This window comes from Tupaia chinensis, unplaced genomic scaffold, assembly GCF_000334495.1.
Source record: "Tupaia chinensis unplaced genomic scaffold, TupChi_1.0 Scaffold139484_1, whole genome shotgun sequence".
In the NCBI taxonomy this organism is placed as follows: Eukaryota; Metazoa; Chordata; class Mammalia; order Scandentia; family Tupaiidae; genus Tupaia; species Tupaia belangeri.
The window spans coordinates 334,242-360,694 of NW_006199369.1; the positions used below are offsets into that span (position 1 = coordinate 334,242).

The 26,453-nt window shown below is 42.5% G+C and overlaps 2 protein-coding genes across 6 annotated transcripts in view; one reads left to right on the forward strand and one right to left on the reverse strand.

The window, feature by feature from the left end:
• The window catches only part of SUN3 (Sad1 and UNC84 domain containing 3), a 63,026-nt gene extending 41,597 nt beyond the window's left edge, over nucleotides 1-21,429 (reverse strand). For 3 of the 4 annotated variants that reach the window (XM_014593024.1, XM_027765705.1, XM_027765707.1), the window contains exons 1-2: nucleotides 7,831-8,125; nucleotides 1,139-1,200 (exon numbers count right to left, since the gene is read on the reverse strand). In XM_014593024.1, the coding sequence (XP_014448510.1) occupies nucleotides 1,139-1,200; nucleotides 7,831-7,952 (184 nt within the window). In that variant the 5' untranslated portion in view covers nucleotides 7,953-8,125. Of the gene's footprint in view, nucleotides 1-1,138; nucleotides 1,201-7,830; nucleotides 8,126-21,220 lie in introns of those variants that run through there. The other variant, XM_027765706.1, reaches the window with a different exon arrangement.
• Nucleotides 21,430-21,716: 287 nt separating this feature from the next.
• The window catches only part of CUNH7orf57 (chromosome unknown C7orf57 homolog), a 36,140-nt gene continuing 31,403 nt past the window's right edge, over nucleotides 21,717-26,453 (forward strand). For both annotated transcript variants that reach the window (XM_006161938.3, XM_006161937.3), the window contains exons 1-3: nucleotides 21,717-21,812; nucleotides 22,672-22,744; nucleotides 25,984-26,169. In XM_006161938.3, coding sequence (XP_006162000.1) covers nucleotides 22,690-22,744; nucleotides 25,984-26,169 — 241 coding nt within the window. In that variant the 5' untranslated portion in view covers nucleotides 21,717-21,812; nucleotides 22,672-22,689. The remainder of the gene's footprint in view (nucleotides 21,813-22,671; nucleotides 22,745-25,983; nucleotides 26,170-26,453) is intronic.

Here is a 26,453-nt window from a genome sequence, read left to right on the forward strand (position 1 = left end):
AGTTCTGTTTGAGTCTTTTGTAAAGTGTGTAATTCCTCTTTTAGATCTTGCAAGAATTTCCTCATCTCCTGGAACTCATCAACTTCTTTCTCCTTTCTCTTTAGCAGTTCATTATCTCTCTTCTCTCGCTCTTCTCTTCCATCTCTGTTAGCTTCGACATTATGAATGCTCTAAATTCCTTATCAGACATTTCTATGATTTTCACCGAACTGCTTGTGGATGAAGAACAGTTACTTTTTTCCCTTGGAGGAGAGGTATTTTCTTGTTTTCCCATATTTCTTGTGATCCGGCAGTGATTTCTTGTCATCTGCTTCTTTCAAATTCTTGAAGTTCAGCCTGAATGTTCAGGAGCAAGCAGACAGAGGTCATCTAGAATCTCTTTGCCATGCTGTTGTGCTCACTGGTAGATATTGAGGAATATTTTAACCCTATTAGTATTTGGATGTTTAGCTACAATGCTCTTAGACCGTCTGGGAGGCTCAAGCTGGGAAGTTCTTCTAATGTCCATGAATCTCCTCCTTGCTCTAACTTGAAGATCACTGCAGGTTTGGCAATGCACTGTCCTCCATGGACACCATGTCCAGCAGAGCACGGTCAGCACAGCGGCAAGTTCTCCCCAGTGACCACACAGAAGGAACTGCTGCCTATATTACTTTGAAATTAGCATTTAAAGGAGATGGACCAGCTGTGGCTTGGTGGTTAAGGCAGTTAGATCCAACATGGCCGACCCTACAGTTTGAGTCTCAGAACGGGTGACTTGAGAAACACACTGAGTGCATGTGTGTGTGTGCCCAAAATCCTGACAGGATGGAGAAATAGAAGAGATGGGAGTATAGCTCTGTGAGGTGTGCTTTCTTGTTTTCTCCATCTCTCTGTCGCTGGTGAGCACATGTGCCTTCTGTCAGATTAAAAGAAAGAAAAAGAAAGAGAAAAAGAAAAAGAAAAGAGAAAAAAAGGAAGAAAGGGAGGAATAAAGGAAGAAAGAGAGAAAGAAAAGGGAAAAAATCCTTTAAAAATGTGCAGGTTATGTCTGACACTTGCTGTGGCATTTATTTACAAATATGAGCCACACCACTGAGATCTCATGCAGATATATTCTGCACAATGACTTTAAGGATCATTACTTAGTCAAACTTACCTATAAGAAGAAAAGTCAATGTAAACACTGTACAGAGGATAATCTTCCATGACTGAGTTAACCTAAAAAGAACAAAAATGATTAAAAAAATTAAAAGTAAGACATCACTCTTAACATTTAACTTGTACTTTAACCACTGCACTCTAGTCAACACACTTGCTTTTAATTTTTGCTTATCCTGGGTTGGGTCTGTGAATTCATTGAATTACTACTCCATTATCTTTCAAATTAAAGAAAAATAGTTGTTTTATTTTATTTTATTATGTTTTAAACTTGAGAGCGAGAGAAGGGAGAGAGAATGAGAGTGAGAAAGAAAGTCGCCAGGCTCAGGACTCGAACTGCGGTCGGTCGTGTGGGAGTCCAGCAACTGAACCACTACACCATCCACTGGCCCCTGGGAAAATAGTTTTTATGACTTTGTATCCTTCATGTACATAATTGTTATATAATTATTTGTGTTATTTATATAAGAAGAAAATAAAGGTGGTTATCTTAAAGGTCTCCAATGTAGAATGAGCTAAAAAAAGAAAGAAAACCCAAGCTCTAATTAGGTATTAATAGCTATCTGATAAAATTCTTTTAAGTCATTCTAACCTTTTCACAATAGCATTTTGTATCAAAGAGGAGCATATATACAAAAAAAGTGCATAAATTATGATCGTATGCCTGTGAACTTTCACAGAATTAACATATGCATGCAACCACACCTAAATCAGAAATAGGGTATCTGGGCCAGTCCATGGTGTGGTGGTTAAGAAAACTGGATTCCACACAGCTGACTGTGTGGTTTGAATCAGCCAGAGGCTTAAAAATCATGCTGATTGCTTGAGTGTGGGTGCTCAAAACTTCTGAAAGGTTGGAAAAGTGGAAGAGAAAGGATTTTGCTATGGCCATTCCACATGAGGGTGCTTTCTCACTTTCTGTCTCTGTCTCTCTGTTTCTTTAGTGAGCACATGAGTTCTCTGGAAAACATTCTTTTTTTTTAAAAAAAAAGAATTATTTTATTTAACTTTATTGATTTATTTTAATTTGGCCAGAGAGGGACAGAGTGAGAGAGAGAAAGTGGGAAAGCAAGCCGCCAGGTCCAGGACTTGAACCGTGGTCAGTCATGTGGGAATCCAGTACCCTTAACCACCATGCCACCTGCTAGTCCCAAACATTCTTTTTTTTAAAGAAAGAAATAGAGGACTAGCAGATGGTGTAATGTTACATCCCTGGACTCCCAAGTAATTGACCACAGTTTGAGTCCTGGACCAAGAGTCTTAAAATTCACACTAAGCGCATGTGCGTGTATGCCCAAGATCCCGAGAGGAGACTGGAGACGAAGGAATTGTAGCGTGGCAATGCCCCCGGGGGGGGGGTAATTTCTCATTTTTTGTCTCTCTGTCTCTGTCTCTCCAGCAAGTGCACCCACCCTATAGCCAAAAATCTCTCTATAAAAAGAAGAAAGAGGAAGGAAGGAAGGAGAGAGAAAAAGAAGGAAAGAAAGAAAGAAAAAGAGTTCATCCTTGGTACTTTGTATTGAATTGTGTCTCCCAAAATTCCTCTGTTGAAACCCTACCCCCAAAAGTGACTGAATTTGGAAACAGGGTCTTCAGGAGCCAATTTAGGTTGAATCAGGTCCTAAGAGTGAAGCCCTAATCTGATAGTATTGGTGTCTTTATAAGACGAAGAAGAAAGACCTGAACTTTCTTTCTCTCTGCACAGAGCAGAAAGGCCCTCAATGAGAAGGAGGCTGCCTTGAAGCCAAGAATAGAGTCCTTCCTAGTAACTGGAATCAGCTGGAACCTTGATCATGGATTTCTCAGCCTTCAGAACTGACAGAAAATTAATTCTTGTTGTTTAAGCTGCCCATTCTATGGTGTTCTTTATAGTAGCCTGAGGAGGTGAATGTACTCAGCCCATCAGAAGGTTCTCTTGGGCCCACATCAGACTCTGTACTTTCCATCTTTAGAAGTAACTGCTCTCCTGGGCCCTTATCTCCTTCAATAAGATGGCTTGGTTTTGGACCATGTATAAAAGGAACCACATGGGTATGTGTTCTGCTCTCAGCCTTGTATTTTTGGGCATCATCTGTGCTGCCATACATGGTTGTGGTTCATGCAACCTCATGACTTATCACATTCCACTGCATGAACATACCATGAGTATCTGTCCTAACAGGGTAGGCATTTGGTGTTGTGATAAACAATGTGGTCATACACACACTAATTAGCAATGCTGCTAGCAACGTTCTGACATGGCTTTTGATCTATGTATTTCATGTAGGAATGCTCAAGAGAGCAGTTGTTGGCCAAGGGATATGTACATATCCAGTTGCAATAAATTCTGCAGACGTTCTGCAGACAGTTTCATTTTTACAAGACAGTTGTAGTTATAACCTTTTCACACCCAACCTTTTAAATAAAGCCCTAAAACAGAAATAAAATGCTGACTGACAATCTGAATGAGCAAGCTAAAGAGGAAGGCTGTGAGTTCTGGGTGAAGTACTCCAAGTTGGCAGACTAAATCGTTCTACTTAAAGCATAAGGACAATCAAATTAAGATGAATTATTTATTCATTGCAAATGGCAACTTGATGCAGCTGGAGAAGCCAGATCACAGTTTAGGGAGTGGCTGGCAGTGTTCCCAGAATGGCACTTCACTTTAGCGATTGGCCTTCAATTTTCACCTGTTGGTTTTGATCTGTTCTCCATCAACTAGATGGGACAATTCTCTACTCCAGGTCTACAAAGAATGGCCGAGAGGTGACCTTAGGCTGGCCCCACAGCCTAATGGTTAAGGGAGCCAGATTCTATATGTCAACCATGGTTACAGTCCCAACTCTAGTGGCTTGAGAAGCACACTGGGTAAATGTGTGTGTGCTAGAAATCCCAACAGGGTGGAGAAATAGGGGAGAAGAGATCACAATGTGTCCATATCCCATTGGAAGATGCTTCCTCTCTCTCCCTCTCTGTCTATCTTACTTGGTGATCATATATGCACTCTGATAATTAAAATAAATAAATAAATAAATAAAATGTTTTTGTTTTATTTTTAAAATTTGTTATAGGGTGTATGTGGTTGCTGGAGAGAGAAAGAGAAAATGAGAAAGCACTTCCCAGGAGGGATGGCTGCAATCCCTTCTCCTCCATTTTTCTCTCAGGGTTTTGGGCACATGTGCACAGGTGATTCAAGTGTTTTTCAATGTGCCAGGTCCAAGACTTGAACAGTGCAATTGGCTATGTAGGATCCAGCTGCTTTAACCACCATACAACTTGACTGGTCCCAGTAAAATATTTAGGAGAAGAAGAAAAAAAAAAAAAAGAGGTGACCTAAAGTCTGGAAGTGTTGATGAAAATAACCAAGCTCTGCAGAAATAATAATTAACGCCATTTAGTCTAAACACAAGATTGAAAGACACACCACATCGGGAGAAAGAAGTGTTTCTCAAGTTGCTGAGATGCAGTTGTTCCTTTTATCTAGTTCTGAGAGCAAGAGAGTTGTTAATCGGCATAAGGAGTCTTTAACATTGGCCGGGCCAAAAAACTGGGACATCTGCTTCCAAGCTTGAAATTGTAGTGAGTTTGAAATTCTTTGATTAGTAATTGGTTAAAGTAAAACACAAGTCTCTGTTCCTGAAAGAAATCAGCATAAGAATGTCTGTGTTTTACTCTAAGAGATAAGAAGGCTTATTATGCATTTTAAAACACTATGCCTGAAACAGGAACCCACTGTCAGTGGTAGCAACCCACTGTCAGTGGACCAAAGTGTTCTGTGGTCTGTTAAAGATCGTAGGCCTCTATTAATGTTAGTAGATGTGACTCCCTAGGCCCCTTGGAAACAACTGTGGAATAGGGAAAAGTAGGCAGAATTTTGTCCTCAGAAGTGACTTAATTTATATTTAGATATATTTTTAAAAATTCTGCTCGTTCTTGAAAATTATATTCAACCGTCAGTTAACAGTGTTGACAGAAATAACCAATTCTGCAAAAACATAATAATTAACATGGTTTATTTCTAAGCAAGAATTTGAGTGACCTAGGCCTGGAAAGAAGGCAAAACATGCCTTTCTTGAGGTGATTAGGTAAAGTGATCCCTTTTTTTTTTTTTTATTTTGAGAGTGAGAGACAAAGTTTGGAATTTAGTGAAGAGTTTTTTCATTGGTCTGAAATGGGAAGGGCTTGTAGGTTATAGGTAGGTTTTCCAGTTATTAGGTTGATGATTAGAAAAGAAAGGTTGCTAAAATCATAAAGGAATGTACTTTAGTAGAAAAGGAGGCAGGGCCAGCAGGTGGCGTTGTGGATAAAGGTGCTGGATTCCCATGTGGCGGACCACAGTTCAAGTCCTGAATCTGGTGGCTTGCTTTCTTTTTTCCCTTTCTCTCTTTCTCTCTGTATGGTCAAACTTAAAAATAATAACAACAAATGGAATTAAATAAATCATTCTTTTAAAAAATAGATAAGAAGGCTTAATATACATCACAAAGACACTGTGCCTAGGACAGGATGTAGAAGAGTCTTGTTAATGTTAGTGGGCATCACTCTCCCCAGGCCCTTTGGAAAGAATTTGGAAATAGGAAAAACAGGCCTCTGTCCTTCACACATTATAGTACTTACATTATTTTTTTCACATTAGTTGACCAAACAGGATACAAATTGACTCTCTCAATGATCTCCTGAGTCGCAGTGTTGATTGGGCCTTACAAAACCACAGCTCAAACACTTTGGGATGACAAAACAAGCCCTGATTCCCCCAGCATAGAGTCTCTAGTAATTTATCTCCCCCATGTAAATTAATTGTGCTTATTAGCCATACAGTGCAGAGAAACAGTGCTAAAAGCAATGAAGAGAGTTTTCTTAATACTCTTACCTTCAGAAATATGTATTCCTGAAACTACTTCCCTCCTTTAAATACTACTGATCATGTGGGGGTTGGTAGGGGGTCCCCAGTGTAAAGTTGCCCAGAGGTCATTTATGGTTCACAAGAGCCCTTCTGGTGGGTGGGATTCCATGCAAATGATCACATTACCGTATTTACCAAAGATTTATTCTGTTTTTCACTAAATGCTTGGTCTTCAAACTCTGCTGTGTAAAACCTCTTCACCCAGCCTGTGGGATTCTGCTACCTGGGGCAAACATGATTTGTTATTGTGATTTTCAAACTCTGCTCTTCCAGTACTAGCAATGTGGTAGCATTCTTTTTATTTTTATTGACAGTTTTGCTTCTGTGCAAGAGCTTCATTGCTACTACTGGGATGGTTATTTCATTGTTTTCTGGACAGACAGCATTGAGGGAAGTGAATTGGCCTTTGATCTTTGGCCCACCCAAGAAAGCAGGCTTCCCTGCTGTCTTTCAACAGGTAATAGCCACTCATGTTCCACTGGTAGAACAGAAATATTACTCTAAACATGTACACACTGTTAAACTATGTTGGCCTGAGAAGAGCCCTGTACTCATCTACTTGAGCTCTTCTAAACAAACTACAACTTGACTTGGGAATATTTCCTTAAGAAATTGGTGACTACTGCAGTCAACCCCAGATAGCTCGCTCTTTAAACTGTCCATACAGCAAACACGAATCCAACTGCTTCTCTTCCTCATTTCCCTCACTTCTGTTTTCTTACATCACTTTCCTTTTCCTGCCCATAAAAGTTGGGAACCAGCAGTTAGCATAATGGCTATGTCGCTGGACTCCCACGTAGTCGACCGCAGTTCGAGTCCCAGACGCGGTGGCTTAAAACTCACGCTGGGCGCATGTGCGTGCGTGCCCAAGATCCCTAGAGGAGAATGGAGGAGAAGGGATTGCGGCGTGACCATCCCCCCTGGGGGGTGATTTCTCGCTTTCTGTCTCTATGTCTCTCTCTGTCTATCTGGCAAGCGCACGTGCCCTATAGCAAAAAACCTCTCCAAAAAAAAAAAAAAAGTTATTGGATCACTGGGACCAGCAGTTAGCGTAATGGCTATGTCACTTTACTCCCATGTATTCGACTGCAGTTCGAGTCTCGGACCCGGTGGCTTAAACTCACACCAGGTGCGTGTGCGTGCATGCCCAAGATCCCGAGAGAAGAATGAAGGAGAAAGGATTGCGGCGTGGCCATCGCCCCGTGATTTCTTGCTTTCTGTCTTTCTGTCTCTCTCTGTCTTTCTGGCAAGCACACATGCCTTATAGGGAAAACTTCTCCGAAAAAAAAAAAAGTTATTAGATCACAGAGCACCTCGAAGTTCCTCTGAAGCCACTCTAAGTGCTGCCCAATTTGTAGGTCATTTTTTGCTAAAGTAAAGTCTGATAAATCAGATTTACCTGAAGCTTTTTTTTTTTTTTTTTAACACGACTAATAGACCCTTTGCCAATTCTCACCCAAGGATGTAACAAATGCCACTGAGAGCCCAGAGTTCTGGTGCGAACTTCTGCATGCCATTGAGTGATGAAAAAGTGAGTCACCCATGAGTTTCCACATAACTTCTGCTGAGGTTTGCTGTTACAAACAATACAGCTCCTCTTTCACAGTCTGCTGTAATTACTCTATGTCCTGACATAGGAAAAAGACAACATGCCGTAGAAAGTTTTGCAGGCAAGAGAAGCCCTTTGGAAATGGTTTTCCCTGCAAAAGAGGAGAGTGCATGCCAGGTTGTTTCAAGGTCAACAGCACAGCACATACTGACACGTGCAACCCAAGAGCTCTCAGAAAACATCCTGCGACGTTACATACCCACTTCCATCCGGGTTCTCCTGGTCTGGCAGCACCATGTGAATGCTTGCGCTACTGCTGGCTTCCTCAGAGCAGCTTTGGGAAAACTGGGCAGCCCTTCTGGGCTTTATTCTTCCACTCATTTCCCCCCACTGGGTAACAAAGAGCTGGCAGGATAAAGGCTACCATTCATTTTCCTTTTCCTATTTTGAAGAAAACTTGGAGCTAGACATAATGGTATGTCTTAGGACTTGACTTATGTCTTCTCGTTTCATGGGTATTTCCTCTTCAAGGGAAAAACTGAGTGAGCGAATTCTGAACCTAGGCCTCTGTTGCATCATCGCCTGGGACACCTCACAATGGCACATGGGCCCCACACCCATGCCAGGTGCTGGGCAAGCACCCTCCTCTCTGCTCCAGATGCCTGTAGTGCCCTATTTTATACCCATGAAATAATATTATGGTCCCCCTTGTGCCTATTACTTTGCTATAACAAATCGGTATGTTTTGCTGTGTTTGCTTCTGTACTTAAAAAAAAAAGTCAGAAACACAATGGCAGACCCTGAAACATTCCTAAATTCCACTCTTTTCCTTTATTTCTCATAAATAACTACAATATAAACACTAATATACTCGCATTCCCATGTATTTTTAAATATTCTATGACATCAGTATATATCCATGAATAATGTGATGTCATTTCCATGTTTAAAGCTTAAAATAAATCATATGCCACTCTTGATTTGTTTACATTATGTATTTTGAGACATAGCAACCCACCTCCTGCGTTCAAACTGCTCTCTAGAGCTTTCCTATGTACGCATCACAATCCATTTACCCGTTCCCCTATGGATGTGGACTTAGGTTGTTTTCTGATTTTTAATGATACCAACAATGCTCAGTGCATGATCTCATGTACAGACCATGAAGTTCTTCTAGAAATACACCTACAAATAGAATCTCTAGGTGGAATGATGAGCTAGTTTATTTAGGATATAAAATTCTAGGATGATAGTTGTTTTGCTCTATGTACTTGGTGATGCTACTCCAGGGTCTTGTGGAATTGGCTGTTGCTACAGAGAGTTCTGCTTAACCTTTCTCCTTCTTCTTCTCCTTCTTCTTCTTCTTCTGCTTCTTCTTCTTCTTCTTCTTTTTCTTTTTTTTCTTTTCTCCTTCTTCCTCTTCTTATTTTTCAATTTGTCTGTTTTCTCTGGTAGTTCTTAAGACTTTCTGCTTATCCATGATGCTTCCCAGTGAAACTGGAAAACAGTGATGGGTAATAATATCCCAGAGTGCCTGGGAGTGATATTATTTTTATTTTTCCTTTTCTATATTCAGCTTTCCAATTTGGGTACTCACATATTCAACTTTTGATAATATTTCAGCCATGAGTTCTTCAAATGTTACCCCTCTGCCATTGCTTCTGTTTCCTTATAACGGTCTACCCGTTGACATCTGTGCATTTCTTCTTTTTTCCCTATAATTTGCTAGAGAGTGCCTGAGTGTGCCAGAGATATAGAGACAGAGAGAGAGAGAGAGAGAAAGTGAGAAAGCACACCCCCACATGGGGTATGGTCACACTGCAATTCATTATTCCCTCCTTTCAGGATTTTGGGCACATTTCTATATCTATCTATCTATCTATCTATCTATCTATCTATCTATCTATCTATATCTATATCACCATACCACCCCCCAGGTATATCATGAATTAAAAAAAAAAATCTTAAAAGCTACCAGATTTTATATATATATATATGGAGAGAGAGAGAGAGAGATTCACCTATTCATAATATTTAAACTAAATGGTAATTTATTACAATTGAACTGTGCTCTGCATTTTGCTTTTTTCACTTTAATGTATCTTGGAAGTCTTTTGTACTCAGTTTGAATTGCTCTTTCTCATTCTTTCATGCTTGAATAGTGTTTTATTAGGCGAATGTGTCATCATCTGTTCACTATCTTATATTGAAGAACATTTTCATATTGGAAACAGTGGGATGTTAAATCATTTATTTAAATAATTTTGCATATATATGAATGTATTTGCAAAGATATATACTCAGAAGAGGAGTAGCTTGGTCAAAGTTTGAGTGTAGCATGCATTTGTAATTTTAGTAAATATTGCTTTGTCTTCTATAAAGACTCTACAAATTTCAGTTTCTGCTAAAAATATGAGAGCCTATTTTGCTGCTCATTTGCCAACTGTAGGAAAATAGCCTAAGTGATTCATTTTCAAAAATAGATGAACAAAATTTGCTTAAGCAGCTTGCAGATGTGACAACGCCAGAAAGTACACATTCCCAGAAAGTTCCTGAACAAACGAAATCCCAAAACAACAGGTCACTCTTGAGAAATGACTTCTTAAGATGGTGGTTGGTCATCAACCCTTTGCTCCTTTTCACTCCCTGACTCTTCCCTCCTCAGGATGCTTGGCAGGCCTTTTTCATGGGCTTCTCCTGAGCCTACACTTTTCCAGCAGGTAAGAGGGGGAAGGGGACAATAAATGCTTTATAAGGTAATAATGAAACTGAGGTGGCACCTGGGAAGATTGTACACCCCACAGTACTCAGCCAATGAGAAACCAGAGGAAGGACTTAGGCACTAGAGAATAAATTGCTCTTTGTAATCATTTTGGGTGTGCCTGTCCATTAGACACTTGATCTTGCAAGACACCATTAAAGTTTCGCTTTGTCATACCTTGTGTCTTCATGTCCATTCTTTGGCAATGGACAGGTGAGCACATTTCTCAGACCAACTCTGTGTATCTAATCTTTAATTCTTACAATTCAAAGGTTTCAAAAATATCCTATCACAGAGTAGTTTCCTTTTACATTTTGCTGAATAAATTTGAGCTTTTTCTTTCACATGGATAAGACACATGTACAGTGGTTCTATGTTTCTGGCGCCCCTCTTTTTGTTTCATTTGCTTGATTTGTTCTTTTATTAGTGTTTTTCTATTTTTTTTTCTTTTATAGTGCACATGTGTTTGCCAGAGAGAGAAAGAGAAAGCTAAAGTGAGAAATCGCCTCCAGGGGGGAGGCCACACTACAACCCCATCCTCCTCTTGGGATTTTGGGCATACATGCACACATGCCTGGTGTGATTTTCAAGCCTCTGTCTCTGAGACTCTAACTGCACAGTCGGCCATGTGGGATCCAGCCACCTTAACCTCCATGCCACCTGCTGGCCAGGCAATTAATTTTTTTAAAAATTAATATCATTCTTGGGCCAGTCCCACAGTCTACTAGTTAAGGGAAGTGGATCTCACATGGGCAATCATAGTTTGAATCCTGGCCCCAGCAGCTAGAAAAACACAATGGGCGTGTGTACTCATTGTACATTCTGATCGGTGAGAGATAGGACATTCAGTCACAGCCTAATTATAGGAATCTTTATTAGCTGATGACTATGGAAGGACTCAGGTCTCTTGAATACCCTGCAGCCCTGAGATTAGGGAGAAGGGGGCTTATAAAGGCAAAACCCACATCCATGGTGAAAAGCAGTGACAGGAAGAAGAAAAGGGAGGTGAGAAGAGGGAAGAGTGACATTCGTGCAAGCAGTTTTTACAGAAGCCAGATTAGGCATTATTAACCCTATTTATATTCTAGAGGGCAGGGTTGTTCTGGTCTCTGATTAAACACAGTGGGAGTTTAACTATTTCTAATTACCCTTTACTTTTTTTTTAAAAAAATTATTTTTAAAATTTTTATTTATTCATGCATTCATTTTAATTTGACCACAGTGAGACACACACACACACACACACACACACACAGAGAGAGAGAGAGAGAGAGAGAGAGAGAGAGGAAAAGAGAGAAAACAAGCCACCAGGCCTGGGACTTGAACCATGGTCAGCAACTATGCAGGAGTGTCCAATGCCTTAACCACCATGCCACCTGCTGGTCCCCTTACCCTTTACTTTTAATTACCTGGGGGAAAGGCCTATCAGCTGGTAGTGAAAGACTCAAATTGGAGGCACAGATTAAAATGGAGGTATTCATGTTTTATTCCCCATTGGCTAAGAAAATGAGTCAAATTATTGACTTGTCCGTATTCAAAGCTGATATTCTTCTCTCAGCACTGAAAGCTTGACTGAATTCTAAGGATGCAGAGACTTAGTAAAGCCCTAAGAGCAGGTTCCCATTTCCAGACCATCTCCCAGGGTCAGCTGTAGTAGGCTTCTGGTACAGTTGTAGCTGACATTGTTCAGAAGGTGTGCTACCTCAAGTCCTATATATTATGGGGGTTCTAAGTGTAGGCAGAACCAGTGGTCAGCTGCCAGGCCTGACTGTGAGTGATTTTTTTTTTTTGGAGAGGTTTTGCTATAGGGTGTGTGCGCTCGCCAGACAGAGACAGCCAGAGAGACAGAAAGCGAGAAATCACCCCCCACCCCCAGGAGGAATGGCCATGCCGCAATCCCTTCTCCTCCATTCTCCTCTCGGGATCTTGGGCACACATGCACACGCACCCGGCATGAGTTTTAAGCCACCGGGTCCGGGACGCGAACCGCGGTCGATTATGTGGGAATCCAGCAACATAGCCATTACGCTAACAGCTGGTCCGGTGAGTGATTCTTAATCTTATATACAGCAGCTAGGACAGGTAGATGCGAGGCATCAGACGGTAGTATTGCTGTCTGTAGTTTGCATTTTTGGACCTAGTCATTTAAGCTCAGGTGTGCCTGGTCAGACTGGCTTAGGTCATGTGTACAGCTGCTGGGCTCAGTTGCTTACAGGGAGATTGTGACACAGCACTTTCTCTGGCAATGCAAGCCGCTTACAGAAGCAGAATAACATTCGGTTAGGAACTTATAGGAACAACAAAATTTCCTGCAAAACAGAAACCAGGGCTGAAAGTCAAAATCCAAAGCACGGTTAATTGAGGACTTAACAGGGGCAAGAGTTAAGGAGCCCACTGCCAGAGGCTGATCCGATCTTGCCATAAATCAGCAGCAGCCTGGCTTTTTCGGGCTATCTGGTCACTGAGTCCCTTTGATAAGGAGACATTTCACATGGCTAAGGGATTCTCCTGAGCTAAGGGCACCAAACTGCTGTGAGATTCCCCACTCATGACAGGAAAATGCTAGCAGTAGGTTTTTGTACCGTTCCCAATCAGTAGGAGCTGTGACAGCCAGACCTATAGCAAAAACCAAACCAATTACAGCACGGAGGCTTACGATTCAGGGGTTATTACAAATGGTCTGGGAGCACTCGGGGCAGCTCATGAGTGCTTTCGTAGGGAGATATATCCTCAATCTTCTACCGTGCATAGATAGGTCAGCTTCCAGAGTAACCATACAGGGCCGTAGGTTCCTCAGGTCTCCACTGTGTGCAGACTAGTCAGCCTCTGGAGTGACTAGAGTAGGGCTGTTGCTCCTTTGTCTCTAATGTATTATTCAGAGGGCCTCTTCTGCCTGATTTATATGGACTAAGGCCTTGGGGAGTCCGTAGAAGCAGTCTTCTTGACTTTGGTGTGACAGATCCACAGGGTAACTTTCACAGTGGTAGCAGTAACCAGTCCAATTATGCAAGGCTCTATATCCAGACTAGCTGAGGAGTTCTTCTTTTTTAGCTGTTATAATTTTGTACAACACAGTTGTTTACAATTAAAATAAGATGTCAAAGTATATACATTGAAAGATAACTATGTGACTTATGATTGATGTCATTACCTTAGTACAATTAACTTCAGAACATTAATTTGATTAATCTTTGTAACTCTAGACTCTTATGACATAACTCAACCCTTCAGCAACATGCTTTAGACCGTTTAGATGTTGTCCTTTCTTCTCTTCTGTTCTGAGGTGGTCTAACTATTTTACTGTAAGGCAAAAACTTTACCATATAAAATTCCTTTTATATCCAAACCTTTTCTTTTACCTTTCTTTACCAGAAATACATTTTTACAGCTATAACCTTCTTTTTATGTATTTTTGTTTATGATTCTCCTTGCTTTTATTTTTTATAAGTTTATTTTTAGAAATTACTTTAATTTAACAAACAAGTTCAATTACAAACATTTATTCCATTTCCATTTACCTATTTTTTGTTTGTTTGTTTGTTTTTGGAGAGGTTTTTTGCTATACGGCGCATGTGCTCGCCAGAAAGACAGAGAGAGACAGAGAGAGACAGAAAGCGAGAAATCACCCCCCAGGGGGAATGGCCATGCCACAATCCCTTCTCCTCTATTCTCCTCTTGGGATCTTGGACATGTACGCACATGCGCCTGGCATGAGTTTAAGCCACTGGGTCCAGGACTCTAACCTAGGTCGACTACATGGGAGTCCAGCGACATAGCCATTACGCAAACGGCTGGTCCCAACATTTACCTAATTTTTATTTAATCATTGTGTTGAGTTATTTATGGAAGACAACGCTAGGCTATTTATTTAAGGTGTTTTTCTTTGAAGAAATGTAAAACCAGGCTAGTCTTATATTAGCTATCATTTTATCTAGAGATTGAATTACCAGACACAATAGATTTCCCCAATGTTTCTCAAGTTTTCTGGACCCTAAGCACCTAGGGGGCACCCAGAATGACCATGAAATATTGTGCTAAGCATTGAAGGGCATGCCCTAGAATTTGCAGATGGTGGGACAGTTTTAGCTTGCTGATATGTCGAGAATCTCTTTTTAACTTAGAAATGACAGAAGGGTGTCCAAACAGAATTTTAAAAGGAGAGCTATGCAGTTTTTGCTGTTCTCCAAGACAAATTTAGTCAGTGCTTTTTTAAGGTCCTATTTATGTGTTCTACTTGACCTGAGCTTTGGGCAATGAATGAATGAAGTTTCCAATTTATATTCAAGATTTCCTGGGAAATTTTGGCTGTGAAGGTGGGCCCATTATTGGACCCCAGTGTTGCCGGTAAGGGGTTTAGGGGATGAGCTCTTGAAGGAGCTTCCTTACAACAATGGTGGCTGTCTCTGATTTTGTTGGGACTGTCTCTACCCATCCCAAAAAGTGTCCACACACATTAGCAGGTATCTGTACCCTGTGTTTTTTATCTCTGTGAACTCTATCTCCCAGTGTTAACACATTTTGAGACAGCACTTAATAAGGCTGTCTAGATTAGGCAGAGTGTTTTCTCCTAACCAGTTCAGCAAGCTTTGCTTTTCCCAAGTAGGTAATCTGGTGTATCTGATCTAGGATGACTCACCCAAGGGCTTGGGGACTATTGGTCTGCCATCTGGTAACAGCAACCATCCTTTGGGTCTTCTAGTAGCCTACTGTTTTGCCCCCCCCCCCTTTTTTTTTTCTTTCTCGTTAGGGTAGGAGGGCAAGGATGGGAATACAGGGTCGTGGGCATCTGTGAGAACTTCTAGTTTTTGGTACAGATGTCTCCCCTCTGACTAAGTTTCATAATTTTCTTTCTTGCCACTTGGTCAGCCACCCTGTTTGCTATTGTTTTCCCTTATTTTTTTCTTATGAATATACTTTTAGAAACAACCTTAACTTCTTATTTAGACAGAAATTATTTAAAGGAAATTAACTCTTAAGTCATGTTAAGGGTTACCTGAGGCTTGTTCAGGGAGATTGCCAGATGTCCAAGGGGAGCCTTTGGGGTCTTGGGCCCCATTAATCCTCCCCCATTAAAGTCCATGGGCCAGTATGGACTTTAGAAGCCCTGAACTCCCTTCATAGCTCAGTGCATTCTGTCTCTAGTGATCCACTCCACAATGGGGCAAGGGCCTAGTGGAGGACAAGAGGTTTCCAGTCATGGCCATTGCTTAATGCTTGGTTGCCTGCATTGGAAACAGAGTTTCTTCTGAGGCAGAGGCTCTGGCTGTTTCCAGATCCTGCCCTTGGAAAAGTTCCCAGCCTTCAGGATTACCATGAGTGACTACTGGGTGCCATTTAAACGAGAGTTAAATCAAAGATTAAGGTCAAAGATTTGTTATAACATCTTTCTGAGTTATCCAAGAACTTTTAATATCTGTTCTATCTGTGATAGATCCTAAACTGAGAAGTGAACCCAAGTGCCAGTAGATTCTGTGAGGAGTGGCTGAGTACTGCCAGGAGGGTGGAGCTCATTTTACATGTTTTACAAGGCATTGGCCTTATTGACTATACAAAAGCCCTAGCTGGAGAACGCAGTCTTAATCTAAATTCTTGTTTTTCTAGCTAGATCTCTTGATCATTTAACCAAGGGGGGAGTCCAATGGAGATGAGGCCTAACTAAAGAGAAACAAAGGAGCACAGGAAGGCAGAGAGGGAGAAGACAGCCAGGAGCTCTAGCCTTAACTTGTCTCAACCCATTCCCTGAGACCCCTACTCTATTAAGTTCCTGGGCAGGAGATTCCTGACTTTTGTCTCCAACATTAAGGCCCAATATTTTTTTGGAGAGGTTTTTTCTATAGGGTGCATGCACTTGCCAGAAAGACGGAGAGAGACAGAGAGACAGAAGGTGAGAAATCGCCCCCGGGGGAATGGCCATGCCGCATCCCTTCTCCTCCAATCTCCTCTCGGGATCTTGGGCATGTACACACACATACCCAGCATGAGTTTAAGCCACTGGGTCCAGGACTCGAACCGTGGTTGAATACATGGGAGCCTAGCAATGTAGCAATTATGCTATCTTCTGGTCCTAAGGCCCAATTTTTTTAGTAACTGCTCATGGTTATCTTTTCCTCTTCCACCTTGCAAAATCTGATGTTTTTCAGATGAGCTATTAAGCTTGTAAAAATAGAATTACATACATTCATATTGATCAGAATTTTTTATTTTTGGCAACCCTAACTTCTAGCATACACCAGTAACTTATGAACATTAATAAACAATAACAGAATTTGTTTAACAACCTTTTTAATACAAAACTGAACAATCTTTCTAATAGGCACTCCCATTTTTTTTCCTTATAAAATTTAAAGACCAACAATAGAAATAAAGCATGTATACTGAACAAGAATTATAAGGAGAACTCAGGGGGAACCAGGAAGCCAGGCTCCCATGAGCCCATGCTTAACATTGGATTCGTACCGTTTTATACCAATTTTACCTCTTTAACTCAGGTGCATTGCATTAGCTACTTAGCATGCAATTTTGTCAAACATTTTTTTGCTTTTGATTAATTTTGATTTTGCTTATTGTTTGGTTTAACAGTTCAGAAAACCAATTAGTTATTCCATAGAAAATTAAAAATTCATGCAGTTAAATGATTATATTATCATAAACTTTACTTGTAAGAGTGTATTCTCTTCATGAATTTTTAGAGACAGCACATATTAGGATTATAAGAGCCAGTTTCCCTGGGATTAATTTGATACCATATTCTTTACAGACATACCTCTTATTTGAAATCTTCAATTATACATTTAAGGACAGTGGATTTTAACTTTTTCTTGCCCATACCATTAGAGTTCTTATAGCACAAGTAACCCTGATATCTCCCCTTCTTCTAAGTGTGATATTCCCCAAAGTCCCTCTCTATTAGCAGGTGGAGATGGGCCTCTGAACTAAGGCCTGTAAGGTTTATCCAGCACCACTAAGTCTGGGAATACTTAGTTTCTACTTTACATATATTCATTCACACAGTGTGAGTCCCTCTTTTTTGATAGACAAGGGTTGACAAGATAAAGAAGAGGGTGAGTGTGGAGAAAGTACAAAGTTGGATATCCAAAGACTGAGAAAATTCCTAAATGCAGAGACTGGCAAGAGAATGAGGATCTTGAAAAAAGAGTAAAATTTCCCCGAGAGTTAGAAGGAGCACCAGGGGAGTGCAATGTCTCAAAAGGTAGTGAATAGAGGGTTTGGAAATAAGATGTGCTGGGCTTCTTATCTCATCATGCTTATCTCTAAGTGTCCAGGTGCAACAATTTCAAAGCTATGAACTCTATGGGAACATTATGAATTCCTCATGGTTCATATCAGCAACTCAAGAGTCATCGTTCTGGAAGCCAGTTTTCTCTGAAATTCTAAACACAATATGAAGTCTTCATCATCATAATCATCCTCCTCCTTGTTGCCCTCCTCTTCATCATTGACCATTATGACCTTTCTCACCTGGAACTAACTACCCATGCCAGGGAGATCCCTTGGAAATGTTGTACTCAGAACAGGAACAAAGGTTTACTGTTTAATATATCCATGGAGTGAGGAAAGATAAACTTTACATTAATATGAAAAAATATTTGTCTAATTTTAAGATCCAAAACCAAATCTCACAAACTTCCTCTAAACATTGTTAGTGTTTTTGGTTTTGCTTTTTAACTGTCAAAGGGCATGTGAACTTGCCAGAGATAAAGAGAGAGGCAGCATGGTCATGGTCATGCCACAATCATTTTTCCTCCATTCCTTCTTCTCCTCAGGATTTTTAGGCACACACATGCCAGCGTGTGTGCGTGTGTGTCCAAGATCTAGAAAAGATAATCGAGGAGAAAGAATTGCAGCATGGCCATCCCCACTGGGGCATGACTTCTCATTTTCTGTCTCTCTGTCTCTATCTCTCTGACAAATGCGCATGCCCTATAGCAAAAATCTCTCTATGTATATGTGTGTGTATGTGTGTTTGTGTGTGTGATGACTTTTCCCACAACCCAATAAATAAGTGGAGCTCTATCAAAATGAAAAGCTTCTGCCCAGCAAAGGAAACAATGAAGAAAATGAAAAGGAAACCCATAGAGTGAAAGAAAATACCTATAAGCCCATATACATAATAATGAGTTAATACCCAAAATACATAAGAAACATACAATTTAATATAAAAAATAGTGCAATGAAATAATATGCAAAAGAGACTGGCCTGTGGCCTGGGGATTAAGGAGTTGGATTCCACATAGTGGACTACACAGTTCAAGTCCCAGACCCTGTGTCTTGAGAAAGATACTGGGCACGCATGCGTGCAAGCCCAAAATCCTGACTGAAGGGAGAAATGAGAAGGGATTGTGTGTGACCATGCCCCATGGGGGAGGGGTGCTTTCTCTTCTTCCTTTCTTTCTGTATTTCTGTCTCTGGTAAGTATATGTGACTTTGGGCAAATTAATGAAAAATATACAAAGGTCCTATTTTTTCCAAAGAAGATATATAATGACAAAAACAAAAACCCTTAACATCACTAATCATCAGGGAAATGCAAATCAAAACCACATTAGATATCACTTTACATCTGTTGGGATGGTTGTACAAATAAAACCAAGAGAGAGCCAGTCCAAAATGCACTGGTTAAGCATTGTGCAAAGGAAATCGGATCCCACGTGGCTAACTGGCATTTGGTCTCCAGCTCTTATGGCTTGAAAAATGCCAGGCATGTGCGTGTGCCCAGGATCCTGATGAAATGGAGAATCAGAGGAAAAAGGATTGCACCATGACCAGGCCCAACTGGAGGGTCATTTATCTCACTCCCTGCGCTTCAGTCTTTCTTGCATGTGCAAGGAGACATGTGACATTTAACATAAGATAAAAAAGTCACTAGGTAATAAGGGTTGCTGAGAATATGGAGAAAAGGTAAATCTTATATACTGGCTGTGGGAATGTAAATTTGTACAGTCATTATGAGAAACATTATGGAGATGTCTTTAAAATTAAAAATAGAAGTACCAGGCCAGCAGATGGTTTAGTGGTTACATAGCTGGACTTCCACATGGCTGGTGGTGGTTCAAGTCCTGGACCCAGAGGCTTGAAAATCATGCCAAGTGCATGTGTGTGTATGTGTGTGTGTGTGCCCAAAGATCCCAGGAGGAGAATGGGGGAAAAGGGATTGTGGCGTGGCATTCCCTTCTGGGGTATGATTTCTCACTTTCCCTCTCACTGTCTCGATCTCTCTGGTGAGCACATAGGCCCTGCGGCAAAATCTTGTGGTGGGAAAAAATAGAAGTACCACCAAGTTCAGCAATATTTCTTTAGGGTATACATGTAAAGAAAGTGGAATGAGTATGTTAAAGAGATATCTGTACCTCCATGTTCTATGGAAGTGGACTAACTGCCCATTGATGGATAAATGGATAAAACATGACGTAGGCACACACAGATAATCAAATATTATCTGGCCATAAAAAGTAGGAAATTGTCATTTGTGATGACATGGATGAGCTGGGAGGACATCCTGTTAAATGACACAAGCCAGACACACAAAGACAAATCCTACGTGATCTCACTTATCTGTGGAATCTTCAAAAGTCCAATCCGTAGGCAGAGCAGATGGTCGTTGCCCATGGCGTCGGGTGGGCAGAGGTGGGAATAGTTGAAAGATGAAGGAATTCTGGGGACCTAATGTACAGCCTGGCAATTGTAGTTAACGATACAGTGCTGCATACTTGAAATTTGCCAGAGTAGATCTTGAGTGTTCTCACCCCTCCCACACACACGGTAACGATGTGAGAGCATGGATACATTAATTAGCTTGACTGTGGTAATCATTTCACAATGTACACATGGATCACACCATCATGTTATGCAACTTAAAATATCTAGGATTTTTGTCAATTGTGACTCCATAAAATTGGGGAAAAATAAAATGTATACTTTTTTTGGTGAAAAGTTTCAACACCGCCCCCCCCAATACCAGTATTGGTTTAACACATAATGCAGAGCTGTGGAGACTTAAATTCAGTCGCAGTAGCGTGCTGCTCAAGTGATGTTGGATCATGGCCTGTGCATGTGCCCTCCATCCTGCTGAGAAAGCTGGGGTGGTGGCAGGCACCACTGCACGAACAAGCAATGGGGGTGCTTGTCTTTCTCTTTTCCCCTCTGTCTCTCACCCTCACGAAATAAATGAGCAAACTTAAAAAAAAAAAATCCAGTCTCCCTTTGTGTCTATAGAGATGATGTTTTTCCAACTAGCCTGAAAACAAAAATTGCTACGTAATAGTGAAATGCATAAATATATGCCAAAGAGGAAGAATTTGTCTTTATTTAGATTAACATCACAAATAACAAACAACATTTAAAATCTCTCTAGTTGGTGGTATAAAGTGCACCACATAATCTACCAAGAAGGGTGGATTCCTACAGGGTGAAGATAGGGAATGGGAATTGTACCAAACGCCTTTGAGCTACTTTGGGTTGATCTGATCAAGTATGGGCAAAGGTAGAAAGAGTGAAAAACAAAATGAAAACATGTCCGGAAAGTTTAAATAAGTCTACTTCATTCAGTTAACAACGGAGGTGGAACGAACAGGAAGAAAGGGCCAGAGAGAGGGCTCTGAAAAACAGGAATTCATATTCAAATACATTTTCCCCTCTTGTTAAAACATTCATAAACAGGTATTATTTAGATCTACATAGCTACAAGTAAAACTGAATAAAATTGGGAATAAAATGAGATCTGAGTCCTTCTAAATACTGAGAACCATTATGTAATAGAAAGACAATTATTTGATAAAGCATAGGAAATAAAGATATTTATTTATAAGATAGTCTCATTATCAGTAGATTTATTCTTAGGTCACGTTTTTTATTTGCATTGCACTATTACCTGGATCTTAGCTGATGTGGCATCTGCAAATACTTGTAATTTCAGTCACACTCCAAAAGTCAAAACTTTTTCCTTAGGAATAATCTCTCCTCATTATCATTTGCGATTTCAGCTACTACGGAAGGTGTCAATTATTGCTTAAGGTGAGACGGTTAACACTTTGTTTGAAAAACATGGTGGAAGCTGTCTCTAGCTTTTCTGGACCACTTTGCAGTAACGGGTTCCCCGTGTAGCCGAGGAAGCGGGTGAGCAGCCCTCCGAGGGACCCAGACATCAGCCGGCTTCCACGGTGTCCAGGTCTGGTGGAGTGAAGCCCCACCTTCGCCCCCGCCCGCGTCAGGGCGGTTGACAGGTGGGACTCGCGCCCCACCCCCGGTCCTGATTGGCTGCCTGCCGCTCCTCCCCTTGCCCTTATTGGTTCCCGGCTCTCCTGAGGCGCCCGCCGGTTGGCTGCCCTGCCGTTGTCTTGGCGACGCGAGTTGTTGTGGTTCCGTGTTGCGCTGGGAGTTTGGGGTGGGTCTCAGCTCTCCCGCGTCCTACAAACTCAGGCTGCGGAGCCGCCGGCTGCACCTCGGAGACCCTCGTCAAGCAGGTGAACAGGGACGGCAGAGGGGGACCGCTCTATTACCAGGACGAGACGGGCACCGAGCGGATCCCTGGACGGGACCTGCCAGCTCCGCCAAGCTCAGCCGTCCTTGATTACCTTCTGTGTGCCCGGAATGCGTGTGTCTGTCCCAGCTGTTTGCCTTCATGATGTGCCCTAGTTATGTACCCAGCACGGGTGTGCCCCTGCTGTACCTCTGGTGTGTGTGTCTATTTCCCTGCTGTATGCTTCGAGTAGTCGGTCCCTGCTGTGTGCCCTGCGTGCATATGCCCCTGTTACATACCTTCCATGGTGTGCCCTTGTTATGCTCCCGGTATGGACGTCTTCCTGCTGTGTACCTTGCGTGCATGTGCTCCTGCGGTGCACCTGATGTCAGTGCGTATGTCCCTAATGTAAGCCTTACATGACATGCCCCCTGTTGTATATTTCCGTGCTGTGCTCCTGCTTTATCCCTGCCTGGACAAGCCTGTGCTGTATACCTTGTATGATGCGTCTTTGCTATGTACCTAGCACGGACGTTTCCCTGCTGTGTACCTTACCTGCATGTGCTCCTCTGTGTACCCTGTTGGACGTGCCTCTGTTGTAAACCCGGAGTGAATGTGTCCCTGCTGTGTACACAGCATGGACCTGCCCCTGCCGAATATCCCACTTGGACATGCTCCTGCTGTGTACCTGGCGGGAACGTGCAAACACTTGGCGATCGTGAAGTGTCAGGAGGAGGCGATCAGAGCTGGCAGGACCACGAGGACTTAAGACTCTGCAGCTGCAGTTCCCAGTCACAGGGTGGGCCAGGCCAGCAGCGCCACCCACCAGCACCTGGTCTAGCAGCGTCCTTCTCTCTCCACAGGGCCCGCAGCGCCCGGCCATGAGGAACACGAGCAAGGAGCTGCAGGGCGCCTCGCACCGCTACGCTCCCTGCGGTGAGTACGTCCAGTTTGAGCTCTGAGCTCCCTCTGCTCTCTGCACCGGCTGTGGACCTGCCCTGTGTGTGGGAGGTGGGGGGAGGAGGGGAAAGGAAAGGGAAGAGATGAGGGGCGGGGAGAATACTAACCAATAGCCTTCAGCGAAAGCCACAGACCACTGCTGTCCCAAGTGTCAAGTAAAGTTTAAAAGAATGTGAAAAAAATATGAAGTCTCGTTTTTCTTTATTTTTCCATTCTATTTTTTCAAAACTTTGCCAGAGGGTGCATGCACTTACTGAACAGAGTGAGAGAGAGATAGGGAGAGAGAGAGAAACTGAGAAAGCACCCTCCTACACACACACACACACACACACACACACACACACACACACACACGGGCCATGGTCGTCACCCTGCAGTCCCTTCTCTCCATATCTCCCTTCTTTTGGGATTTTGAGCACTCAGGCACACATGCCTAGAGTGTTTCTCTAACCACGGGGTCCAGGGCTCTAACCAGGTGATCAGCCATGTGGGATACAGCCACCTAAACCACCTGCCTGTGCTCAGAGCCCAGAAGTCTGCGGGATCCCGGGCTGGCTCCCAGCCCTTCCCAGGCACTGTTTCCCCATTGAGAAATAAAGGTGCAAAGGTTAGCATCTGAGAAGGCAGGGAAAGCTACATAAGGAAAACCTACAGGACGGTAAATGATATAATTTCATGCATGTACTAACAATTTTTTGAGTGATAAAAGCTGAGACACCTCTTTGTCCCTTGAACCTTCTGTGTGAGTGTGTGTATGTAAGGTGGTGACAGTTGATTCAGATCCCCGCTCTCTGACCTCCTCCTCTGCACACGTTTATAAATGATTGCTGGATTAGAGTTCAGAGCTTTCAGTAATGAGTTAGAAGGTTCTCTGAGGATTAATTAGTAATCAAAACAGAAAAGAAAAATAAAGCAAGAATGAGACATCTTCCCTCTAAAAGAGAAAATATTTGAGCTAAACATGATCAGACTGTGAAGCTGCTAAAGTCATTCTTACTTTTACTTTTTTTATAGTTTTATTTAGTTATTTCTTGAGAGAGAGAAACCTCCCTAATAGAGTCTTATGCTATGATCCAGCCCCAGCCAGCACTGATCATAGGCACATATATATCTGTCATGCTTAGGGAGGGCCCAGGACTTGAACCCAGCCCCTTTTCCATGTGGACCCATTTGCATTACAGCTGTGCCATCACTTGGCCCAATTCTTAAATTCATTCTCCATGAGCATTTGTGTAATTCTATAAACCTTTCCCAGTATTTATTTTTTCCTCTTCAAAACTGTATTGATTCAATATTAATTAATGTTATTTAGATATTTAGAAGATTCTCCATGTTAAATATTATTCTTTTTGTGTGTGTGTGTGGTGAACCAGCTTTCATTCTAAGTAGAAATTGGATGGACGTCTAAGCTTTTAGATTTAAAGGATGGTTACTTCTTGCTTTTGTATACTTACGGGAATTGATTTATTTAGTACCATTTTCCTGTGTTCTTACTGGATTAGCAGTTTTCTCTGGAGAAACAAAACCAACAGAATCTCTCTCTCTCTCTGTGTGTGTGTGTGTGTGTGTGTGTGTGTTGAGGAAGTATTTTTAAGGAATTGACTCACACAATTATAGGCGCTGGCAAATCCAAAAGCTGTATGTGGACCAGCAGGTTTGTGTTTGTGGAAGAGCCAAGGTTGCAGCTAGGATCTGAGGGCCACTTGGAAGCAGAATTCCTTCTTCCTTCAGGGATCTTGGTCTTTTCTCTCTCTTTTCTTAATTTTCTAGACAGCATGTGCACTCACTAGAGAGATGGAGGGAGAAAAAGACAGAGTGAAAGTGAGAAATCACCCCCCATAGGGAACAGTCATGCCATAATTCCTTCTCAATTTCTCCCTCCTTCTGGAAGCAGGGTCCATCCTGGATATCTGTGTTCGGCTCATCTGCCTGTTGCACCTTTCTGCACTGGGCTGCAACCACGGTGGGGGGAAGGGCAGAGAGCATGCTCCCTTCATTTTCCTTCCCTCCTTCTCCCACACTATTGCAACAGCTTCATCTTTGTGGGACCCTCACACGGCAGAAGTCAATCCACCTTTGCCCACCCTGTTCTAGCTTGATCTTACCCAAGGGAGCCTACCCAGGCACCCTAGGAGCCTCTGGTTTGAGAAAATTTTCCATTACACGTGCTCTCTGGGGAAGTAAGTTCTCTCCCTGCTCCTTCAGTGACCGAGGCCTCTGGCCACCTTTCACCGCACACTTGGCTTCAGACACAAGCAGAGTCAGCAGAGAGCTTGCTGACCGAGGCTGTAGGCACTGAGGAGTCGGTCTAGTGAGGCAGTGCTGGGTGGCACACACTGTCGGGCTGATGAGGCTGCTTTGACAGCACTCGTGACCTGCCACTATGCTCTTGTAAAACTGGTAGTCATTCCAGCAGGCTGCCATTTTGTGGCAGTTTTATTTTGTTATTACTTTAATTTTTTTAGCTTGCTATAGGGTGAATGCATTTTCTAGAGAGAGAGAGAGAGAGAGAGGATGCCACCCCAGGAAGGATAGCCATGTTGCAATCCCTTCTCCATTCTCCTTTTGGGATTTAGGGCATGTGCACACATATGCCTGGTGTTGTTTTCCAAGCCGCTGAGTACAGGATGTAAATCATGCAGTAGGCCATGTGGGATCCAGTCACCTTAACCACTATGCCACCCACTGGCCCCGTTTCAGCATTTTTAACACGCCAAGTTTGTCAATTCTTGGCCAATATTTGACTGTATACTCCATAGGCTTACCCAGGGTGTTTGAAGTGATTTGGATTTTTTAGGAAAGAATGTTACCAGGTATAACCAGAAACACAGTTGAGCTATGATTATATGGAGAGGTGGAGAAGCATGGCTACCTCCCTGGGAAGGATGCGTGCATGTGCGTGTGTGCATGCATGGGAAAGGCTCCACCCTCATAGCTCTGGTAGTAAAGCCAGGCTACAGCAGGGAAGCAGTGGAAGCACTTTCCCTCTGTTTCATTGGTGATTGTGTACAGGGGTCTCCAGAGACTCGTCTGCGTAAACTGGCAGTGTCAGGACCCACCTGGACAGCATCTGTCCCCAGCTAACACGTGCTGGTCTTGTGCCTCCCTGACTGTGTTGTCCGCATAGTGTGTGCAGGACGAGAGCGGCTGGACAAGGCGCCCTCCTGACATTCACGTATAACCACAAGGTGGCCCCGGGCCTCTCTGCTTTCTAGATTGGTACTACCACCTCCCCGTGAAGCGGTCTGAGAAGGCCGTGGATGCCCCGCCAGCGTCCCAGATCCCAGGTCTCAGCAACTTGGGAGAATCACAGAATGGGAATGCACTGGCCACTCGGAGATACTGGATCAAAGAAACAGACTCGGAGTACGTGAAGCTCGCGAAACAAGGCGGCAGGCCTGGTAAGCACCCCACCTCAGCCAGCCTGGTGTTACAGCTGTGTGAGCGGTGACAGGGGCCTTGGTTCCTGATTCTCTCCATACAGAAATATTACTGCATACCTGTGAGTTTTTCCAGAAGAACTTCGGAAGTTATTGGTATGGGGGTGAAGGGGGCTGGAGCTGGGACGGTCTTCAGGGGTGCACTAATTTTTGTAATGTTAGAGGGAACAGATTTTGCCTAGACAGAATTGACTGTGCAGGGTACTTTTCCCTACTTTATTGACTTTTAAAAATGTACCTTTCCC